This window comes from Anopheles arabiensis, chromosome 3 (genome assembly GCF_016920715.1).
Source record: "Anopheles arabiensis isolate DONGOLA chromosome 3, AaraD3, whole genome shotgun sequence".
Lineage (NCBI taxonomy): Eukaryota > Metazoa > Arthropoda > Insecta > Diptera > Culicidae > Anopheles > Anopheles arabiensis.
In genome coordinates, this window is record NC_053518.1 from 27129521 (window position 1) to 27139873 (window position 10353).

At 49.2% G+C, this 10353-nt stretch overlaps 1 protein-coding gene across 12 annotated transcripts in view; it reads left to right on the forward strand.

The window, feature by feature from the left end:
- LOC120900002 (AF4/FMR2 family member lilli) overlaps positions 1–10353 on the forward strand; it is a 66613-nt gene extending 56260 nt beyond the window's left edge. For 11 of the 12 annotated variants that reach the window (XM_040306453.1, XM_040306454.1, XM_040306456.1 and 8 more), the window contains 3 exons: positions 3266–3993; positions 4623–5537; positions 5605–10353. In XM_040306453.1, the coding sequence (XP_040162387.1) occupies positions 3266–3993; positions 4623–5537; positions 5605–5679 (1718 nt within the window). In that variant the 3' untranslated portion in view covers positions 5680–10353. Of the gene's footprint in view, positions 1–2361; positions 2882–3265; positions 3994–4622; positions 5538–5604 lie in introns of those variants that run through there. The other variant, XM_040306465.1, reaches the window with a different exon arrangement.

A 10353-nucleotide genomic window follows, 5' to 3' on the forward strand; every position in this document is an offset into this window, starting at 1 on the left:
AATCGGCAACGAACCGTGGCCCAGACAGACAGCAAGCACCGGGGAGGTCGTTTTTGATGCAGTCGTTGCAACATTGTTGCAACACACGAATTGTGATCCTCCAACGGCGTTACTATCTTTCCGCGGGGATGCGGAAAAATTCCCCCTTTTCCGGCACTGCTCCCAGTCAATCATTCGGGCGGGTCACGCAAACCTGCCGCCGCTTGCCGTTTCCCACTGGGTGTGTGTGTGTGTATGGAAATGCAAACGAAGTGTGGCGGATAAAAAGCGTGGTTCGCTGTCGGCCCGTTACTGTGATTTTGTCCGTTTTGCAACAAAGTGTAAGTTGGCTGATTCGCCCAACTACAGCCATCCTTTGCAAAGTAATCGCAAAAATGGCACACGACAGAGAGCAGGAGAGAAGGGAGATTGTGAGGGAGGTGCATTCTCTCCGGTACATTATGCGGCTGCGTTACTGCGTGCATGCAAATGCATTTCCCCACTGCTGTTGGACAGTGGAAAGTGGTGTTTGGAGTTTTCGGTTACCTTACATATTTCGGGTTCGTTGATATCGGCCACCCGGACCTGACCTGCCAGCCTGATGTAATAGGAAACCTACTGGTGCTCGATGGGTAATACTATGCTTTAGAATTTTCCTACTTGAACATGTTTTCCGGCGTGGCACGCGATTGTGCTCGCGTGACCCCGCCGAAACGCTGCCCGCGTTGGGTGTTGGGAGAGATTCTGATTCGCCCCCCTTTCTATACTGTGCAGCAGCACCACGCCACCGTTATTTACTCAAATGGTTCGCCTTTTTCTCGTTTCGTCTTCTCCACTGTTAGTTGTTTCAAATGGTGTGCAAATGGTGTGTGTGTGTGTATTGTCGCTCCATATCAGAAAACTGGCAATGCAAAACAATTTCAGTTACACCGATGTGTTGGACAGAAGGCGGGCGATTTTTATGAGTTGAGTGGTTCCGTTACTGCGAGCTTTCATGTTGTTTTAATGGTTCTGTCACGGAAAAAGAACGGGAAGCTCAAAACACACACACACACCACAGGAAAGGGAGGGAGGGAGAAAAACGAGTAAAGAGCGAAAATCGTTCTGCCACGCTCTAATTGGGTGGCAAATAGAAGAAAAAAGAAACAAGAAATTGGAAGTTATGATGAATGCTATACTTGTGTATGCACACATTAGAAGAGGGCAAGCACACACACACAAGCAGAAACGGAACCGAGGAATGGTGTTGTTTGCTACAAAGTTGCACTAGCACTTCCAGCAGTGGTGGGGAGCAGCATGTTTGTTTGTTTATTTGATTTTTTGTTAGACGGAAAGAGGAAGGCAAGCGAGTGAATCAAACAAAATGCGTCAAAATGTAAGCTCGGGATAAGCTCTGATGCTAATTGTGTAAGTCAATATCCCTTCCGTAGTTACGAGGAGGAATGGTGGGGATGCATTCTTCCTAACGTGTCACAGTAAGTATCGTCCCCGGCACTCGCTATCTCGCTATCTTTGCCCTTCCCTCTTGGACAGTAAATCACTTCAGGCAGAGGGCTCTGGCAAAAAGCAAAAATACCGTCCCTGAATGGTGGTTTGGCGATAAAGATAAGCGGCGAACCCAATTTTAATCAATAATTGTGTGTTTCTAGAAGAAGATGAAGAAGAACGCAGTCGGGGTGTGTATAAAAATAGTATCGTCTGAAGGTGGAAAAGGGAAAATAGGGCCCCGAGACCTTATGGCGCGACCCGAGAGGCGCTTCCTTTGTTAAAGGGGTACTACCAGCCATGTAATGCGACTCTTCGTTCTCTCTCTCTCCCTCTCTCTTTGTGCTCTGATAAGTGTCGTTATAAATTTCATTCTACGAGTGCCGGGACGCATCACCGCCGCCGCCACCTCGACATTGCGATAGTTGGGCCGCGGCCGGCCGGCCGGCCCTCGCGCGTCGTGACTCTTTTCACTGTCAGCTGTTTCGGCAAAGGAGGGGGTGGTGAAAGGGAGAGAGGGGTTTATACGTGTAATCGCCGCGCAACACACCAACACATACGCACACACTACCGTCTTACGTGTGACAATTATCATCATCATCATCATCGGTGCACCCTGCGCCGAACGAATACAGCCTCGCGGGGGTACGCGATCCCTCCAACCCCATTAGAAACACGCACACACAGACACGCACACATCCACTATGCACAAAAAGGGCAGTAGTGTGTATTTTCTAACACATGCCGCCGTCTACACGTTTTGGGGCGTTGTTGCGCTTGTCGTCGTACCATTTCGCGCATTTGCGTTGGGCCGCTTTCTGTGGTGGTGGTAGTGGTCGTTGCGGACCGATCCCACGGGCGCACACACCGCGCCTTTGCCACACAGATGATGTGTGTTCACATCTATAAAAGCAGTACGGCCGCACGTTCCGAAGGCGACAAATGGTCTACACGACGCCGGTAACGCATCGCGCTCCTCCATCGCGTGTGAGTGTTCGGTAACGTAACGCAGCGCTCTCGATCGAACGAGTTTTGGGAGGTCGTTGTGAGGCCCCAACCGCCGTCGGTTTTTTGGAGGATGGAGTGAGCAGTGCGTTTGTTTTGGAAGCCAATTTCTGTGTCGCCTCAGATCTCAAAACGACAAACAAATTTGTGTGCCACGAAGGGACAAAGAAGTTAAGAAAGTGGATGTGTGTTTAGAAGAAAAAAACTACGTGAGACGACTCAGTGTGTGTTTGTGGCTCAATTGCTGCTGTGTGATCTCGTGCTGGAAGGAAAAATCTAGTGACTTCTAACAGCACGCTCATCTCTCTAGAGAGTCTCTCTCTCTCTCTTGGTCTGCTGTGTGTCTCTCGGTTCTCCCTAAACCCTACGGCAATGCCACCGCAGCGCAGCATGTGGGACGAGGTGTTAACAAGTAAATTATCGTTCCCGACTTATCTCCCTTATCTGCACGTTTTGTGTTCCGTGTGTGTACTATCTGTGTGTGTGTGTCCGTTTGCATCCCCCCCTCAACAAACCATACAAACCGACGGGAACTGGATTTTAGTGTCCAATCGGAATTTAAAAAAGATGCGATTAGTAAATGGCGTCCTAAGCCCCGAGCGTGTCGAACATGTGCCGGAACCTCCGTGTGTTTGATGCATACGCGTCGAGGCACACGCGCGCTTGGGACATTTGCGCACCAGAAGATTTGCGCATATTCAAATACAAACTTGCGTGCTTGATTGAGTGACGTATGTTAACGACGACTTACTTATCACCTTTTTTGTGTGTGTGTTTCTTTTCGCCCTTCTGCTAGGTTTAAGTTCCCGGCAGGACACGGTTTCGCCGACCGATACGGCCTGCTCGTCCGAATCGCCCGCCTTTCTCGGGCCGCCCTCCTCCTCCTCCCACCTGCTGGCGTACGATCAGAATAGCTCGGAGGAGGAGTTGGAGGTGATCAATGGAGGTGGCGGGTCCGGGGGCTGCGATCTCGTCGAGGTGGGCAGCGTGAGCGGTGTGCCGAGCCGGTTGAGCGGACTGCCCATTCTGAGTAACCCTCACACGGACGAGGAGACTGAGGAGGAGGAAGAGGAGGAAGAAGAGGAAGAAGATGATGTGACCGAAGGTATCGTGGACGAGGTCGAGGAGGAGGATTACGTGGCGACACCTGGAGCAGCACCGGTGGGAACAACGGCAGCAGCGACAATCAGCGAAAGTACGGCGGGCCAGTGCGGTGGCCCCGGCGCCATGGATACGAGCGGCAGTATTGTGCGGGGCCGGGAGTTCATGGTGATCGGGCCGTGCGGCGCTGACGAGGACGACGGTGAGGCGGAGCCGCTGGACGATTTTGCCGAGGAGCTGTCGAGTCTGACGGCGATCCCCCAGACGACGGTGGCGGCGGCGACGACAGTGGTGCCGCTTGCATCGGCACCGTTAGCGACCAAACTGATCTCATCGGCGGCGACCGCCGGCAAGCGGTTGGGAAGTGTGAGCAGCTTGCTGGAGAAGCGCAAACGTTCCCTGGCGCACAATTCGGATGATGAGGTAAGATGTTCGCAGTGATAAAAGGAGTGTTGGGTAAAGTTGGCAAAAGTCCTGGTTCGACTCCGAGAATTAGGCAACCGACTCTGGAAAGTAGGTTCGTCCAGCATTATCCAGAGGCGTATGAAATGGTCTGGTTCCGTTCTGAGTCATCCGGAGTCGTTCGGAGTCATCCTGAGTCGTTCAGAGTTATCCGGAGTCATCCGGAGTCGTCCTAAGACGAAGTCATCCGAAGTCGTCCGGAGTCATCCGGAGTCGTCGAGAGTCATCTGGAGTCATCCGGAGTCGTCCGGAGTCGTCCTAAGACGAAGTCATCCCAAGTCATCCGGAGTCATACGGAGTCGTCCGGAGTCATCCTTAGTCATCCGGAGTCATCCAGAGTCGTCCTAAGACGAAGTCATCCGGAGTCGTTCAGCGTCGTCCGAAGTTGTTCGAAGTCGTCTGAAGTCATTCGGAGTTGTCTGGGGTCGGCCGGAGTCGCCCGGAGTTTTCCGGAGTTGGAGAAGCTAGTGGTTCTGATTTTACCGGAGACGAAATCGGACTATAAATAGTAGTAAAATTGGATGGAATTGGAAGCACACCACTAAAAAGAAGCTTCAACTGGCTCTAACCGTGTTCTTCTTGTATTTCAGGTACGCTATCTGCTGGAACAGCAACAACCACCGAACCAGCAGCAGCAGCAGCAACTACCGACCCATCATCATCATCATCCACTCGCGCATCAATATCATCATACGTTGCGCCACCATCACCACCACCACCACCACCTGCAGCACCAACAGCAGCAGGAGGAGCTCCAGCCGGAGGAGGCGGCGCCCCTGTCGGCGCCGGTCAACTTCCGCACATCGCCACCACTAGAAGCTTTAAAACCACACCGTGGCCATATACTGCAGCGCTCGACGACCCCGCTAGTGCTGGGCGAGGGGTGCGGTGCGGCCGGTGTTGCTCCGACCGCACCGAGCGGGCTTCGGCCCTCGTCCGGGTCGTCGCTGTCGTCGCTCGGCGGTGGCACCACCGGCATTAGCGGTTTCTACGGCACCGGTAGCAACAGTAGCTGCAGCGGTAGCAACACTAGTACGACCGTAGGAAGTTGTGTTGGTGGTGGTGGTGGTGCCGGTGGCCTTCGTTTCGGCCTCGGCCGACGCCCCATTGGCTGTGATAGTCCATTGACTGCGGTGTGCCATCGCAACAGCACCAATCCGCCACCACACCACGGCGGTGGCACCGGCAGCCTTGGATCCGGGCTTAGTACAACAACCACTCGAACGTCATCATCATCATCATCGGGGGCGGCGGCGTCCCTGTCGTCGGCACCGGCTTCGCTAGTACGGCTTGGGGCGGGCAGCAGCCCGGAACCGGCCGGCGGCGGCGGCAGTATCACCACCACCACCCCCCTAGTAACTAGTATGGACGTGAGCCGGTCCGTTAGTCCACCGGCGAAGATGTTCCACTGTGCCGTGTCGCCGCGCCGGCGGCAGCCCCGCCACCAGCAGCAGCGGCTGCAGCGTCCCCACAGGCCCTGCCTAGACTTTGACAAGATGCAACAGGTACGGATTGGAACGTTTGGTCCGAACAAAGCCCTTTTTACTAACGGATGTTTCTCCCTTTTTTTAGCTCAAGGCACGCTCCGTCACCACCTGGCGGCACAGCAACGAGCACTCGGGCGAGCTGTCCGTCTTCTGCTGGTGATGATGAGTGAAGGACAGTCTCCGCCGGGCGTGGCCGTCAGCCGCCAGCGTTGCCGCCGCCATCATCCTGATGGCGGTGGACTGTCTGTGCCGTGGGCTGTCCGTGCCACCAGCAGGAGGAGTTGTCATGCGGAAAGCGGAACAACACGAGCGCGTGTTTGCATCGAACCGACCCGACGTGGGGTCGGCGATGGTTTTATTACTGGAGGAGGACGGGCGGCGCTGTCCAATCCTGGCTGTGGCTGTGGTGTGTTTCCTGTAGTTTCTGGCCGCCTTTAGCGACGGCAGCGAGTGACACGATGACGACGAGTTTGCGGCACCCGCGAAGCGGCAGAATCAGGTCGCTGCCTGTAGGGGGGCTTTTATTTGTTAGTGAGCGTGATAGTACAAGCGTTTCTTTGTTTCAATTTTGTACTCGGAAAGGAGTAGCAAAAAAAGGATTCGCTCCGTTGATTTGTCCCCTTGGCTGCGTGCGGCTCAAACAGTTTTAGATATTAGTTTAGAAGGAGCAGGCCCCAAACACGGCCGGGCAAACCGTGTTCTTCTTCGACGAATCGTCTCACACACACACACACACAGCGTGCGACATGTGTTTGTGTGTGTGTGTATAAGTGCACATTAAGGGATACTGTGTTTGTGTGTGTGTTTTGTTTGTTTGTTTTTTAAAACTATCTTTACACTTAATGACATTTTCAAAGCAATTTTGTGATTTTAATCGTTAGCAATATCGTGTATTAAGTTTGATCGTTTGATAGATGTACTTTCCAATTTCCTCTCAGTTTGGACGTAGGTCTGTGCGCCGCTATGAACCCTTGTTTTCCGTTCTTCCTTTTCTGCAACAGTTGTGCGGGAAGCATCGTAAGGAACTAGCGTTACTACTGTGTGTGCGTGTTTGTTTTGTTTTATTTTTGGAAAAGTCAATCTGGAAACAAACTGGATCCAATCAAACCAGTGTACCAGTAAGGAGATTAGGACGATAGACACAGTGAAAGAGAGAGAGAGAGAGAGAGAGCGAGCTAGTTCTTCTCAGGGACATACACATACGAAACACGCACACACACACGCACGCTAATAAATGGCGGAAGGGTATGCAATTGGGCAGGACAGAGGAGCGGGCGTTTGGGAAGTGTTAGAATTGGCAGCTGGCGCTAGGTGAATAGTACCGAACGCTACCAAAGAACGGGCGCCGCGCAAGCAATCCTGGCGCGGGAGGATGGGCGAGTGAAAGAGCACCTGCTTGAAGCAAGCAAAACAAACATAGTGCAACATAGGACAATAGGGCAAAACAAACAAACAAAAATCATCATCCGGAGGCACACGCAACAGCGCGCAGTAGTAGCGCTGGATAATGCGCTAAGCGTTGCAGCTCCATTTTTAACCGTTTTCCTTCCGCTGGTTGGGGGAAAAAGCACATGCTAGTGTAAACATCGATCAGACACGACAGGGGTAGGAGCAGCCATTCAATTAACCACATAAAACATCCATTTACAAACACAATACACACAAAGAAGTAAAAAACAATACCTGCCATGGTCCATGTTCGCGTGCGCGTAATAATAACAAAACCCCAAACATACAACAAATCCCAAACGTACTCCAACGTACGCTAGTAGAACATCAATCAATAGAAAAATATAGAGAAACACAACACAGCAAGAAGAAAAGAAAACAGAACAAACCCCAGCGTTAGCCGTCTCAGGTGGTAAGGCGGGCGGATCGGCACCTTTAGGCAAAACAAACCACTTACAAAACAAAAATGTGTTCGCCGATTCGACCCAAGCCCCGGACCACATTGGGGACGGCAAAACTAGAGAAACTAATAGCTAAAACCAACCTACACTCTCGCCATCGCGCCACGTTGCCGTACGTACCGTGGGATCGTCACCATCAACCATCAACCATCTTCATGATCGTGTGCTGCAGCAACCAGCAGCAACACGTTGTTGTAAATCTGTGTGCATGTATAAAGAAGTATATTAAAATTCTACAAACAGACACTCATTTATTGAAAACGGCGTTACAATAATCCATCTGGTAAAAAACTGGGGGAAATAAAACATAACACAAGCCATAATACTGCCGCTAAATGTGCGAAATCACGACCCCGACATCACCGGTTAACTCCGTTCGTTCGTACCCGTTTGTGTGGTCATCGTGCCGAATAAACAGTGTTCCTTTGTACACAACTGCGAGACGAAAAGGCAAAAAACAATTCCACAACACACCGTACACCAGGACGGTTCTTTGTGTGAGCGGAAAAACGGCTCCACGCGTCCAATTAACCTACAGTTATTGTTATGTTCTATTTCGATTGTGGTTCCTGTTTTTTTTTTCTTGTACACGAGAGAAGGACATAGACATTGTGCAAAGAAAAGAGGAAGGATGCTCGTTTAACATCAACTACTGCCATCCCCCTCTCCGGCCGCAGGTTCGCTAGAAGCAAAACAGTAAAGATCGTCGTCGCCCGGCGAGAAAGTGCATTTTAAGGTACTAATCTTAGTCGGAAAGGGCAGGCAAGCATCTCATTTGAAAAGAGGATTCCAATTTGGAAAGATTTGAAAAGAAAAACACGGAAAAAGGGAAACGATACTAAGCAGACCCAGTTAGAACCAGCGACAAAACGAAAGCAGAGGGAATAAGAAGGATATCAAACTAGCATTTTACAATTAACTAGTACGCAAAACAATAACAAAACATACGAACACAAAACCATTGTAGAAGTACATTTTTTTTTTCTACCGAAACGCGCAACAATTAGCATGCAAATACGAAACTTAGATACAGCAAAGATAAATTAAAAAAAGCGCACCCAACATTGGCAGTAAGGAAGAAGCAACCAATCCTCCCAATTGGAAAAGGAGAACAAACACACACACAAAAAACGATGAGAAATGGAGACTTGTTTGGAATTCGGTGAAACTAGCAGCGAGCGTAGCGAGCTTTATGTTTTGTTGTATCGTACGCCTACATATATAAATAGTGACAAATTAATTAAGGTAACGTGTTTAAACCATTATTCAACCATTTAAGAAATGAGGATGATGAATAGTAGCGCGCAACACGTGATGTGTGGTGGGCAGTGTGCCAATAATGGAATAGGGGGCCTGGAGCATGATATTGTGGCTCTGTCTGTAGTGTGTGAGTGTGGTGTGTCATTAGTAGTGTTTAAAATGATGGCTTAAACAGGGATAGGAAAGGAACGAATCGTTTAAAAAGCTTTCATTAATTGTCACTTCCTCTCATTACTTTGTAATGCTGTTGTTTGAGCTGTTTTTTTACTTTATTAATGTTTATTGAAACGAGGAAACTTATGACCGTAAAGAAGGCTTATTTTTCCACCCATAAGTCACGTGATTCTGAACATGTGTGTGTGTTTGATGGGCCAATCTTTACATCGATGTGGCTGGGAAGTATTCGATTTAGCATGCCGATTTAATCCCCGATTTGGGTGGGGCTGGACAAACACACACAGTGCGTAGCGATGGACAGGACAGGTTTTACAAATTTGTATCATACGCTAAGCTAAACTAACAAATTAAGAAAATAAATTTAGATAAAATCGACCCGGCTCGATTGTTTGTGCAAACAGGTAGGGCAGTTTTGGAGAGAGAGAGAGAGAGAGAGAGAGAGAGAGAGCGAGAGAGAGAGAGAGAGAGAGAGAGAGCGAAAAACGAGCCTACCAAACAGGTGTGTTTTAAGGAGCATTCTTGTGGTGAAGGGATACAAACAGAAGAAGAGGAACAAAAAACAAAAAAAACCATTGACTGTGCAAACACACATACACAACACATTTTCTCATCCTTCTCACACTTTTGAGAGGGACAAACGATAGAACAAACGACTTTTCTTCTACAGCGCGAAACAAACTCCCCCGCGACACTAACTAGCATCATCCAGGCAACAAACCGACAAAGCAAACAGAAATTGGGGTGCACATCATTACACGAAGGTTAATTAAACACTAAGATTGTAAGTTAAGTAGCTGAACAAAACAATTAATTGCTGAAGCCCCAGGGAGAGTGGAGAGTTCCGACTGTTGTTCTCGGTGGGGGACTGTGTTTGTGAACATATTAATCAAATCGAATAATGGGCAGAACGGTGATGAAAGACTCTCTGCACCACAATCGCACACATACAGACACACACACAGACATAGATACAACCGAATAAAAAAACCATAAGCATAAGTAGTAAAGCAAAGAAAAGGACGTGAAAGTAAAGGAAGTCATCGTGCAACACGATCACTCTAATCACTAGAAGGAAGCATTATTTGGTAGAAGCAGCGACGTTTGCAAGGATCAGTCATCGGTTGTTGTTTTCCTTCTTTATTTTTTTTATAAAATATTCTCCTGTATGTTTTAGTAGTGCCCGATACAATTGAAGATTGGTGAGGTTGGTTCCGGGGTTTTCACTTCTTTTTTTTTTACTACCCCCACTCAAAAAGAAGCCACCCATTACTGTGAATGTGAACTGATTGAAGCGGCGCCGTACATGGGCGAACAGTGGTATTGAGAAAGAGGAGGAGTATTTGGAATACAAAAAAGGAAAAAAACAAACACGCGAAAGCTCCATTTTAACCGTGTGCTTTTTCTCTGCACGGCAAATGTACATATTAATGATAGCAACAACAACAACAAAAAAAAAAAACAAACATTTGGTAAAGATAAGGATAGGA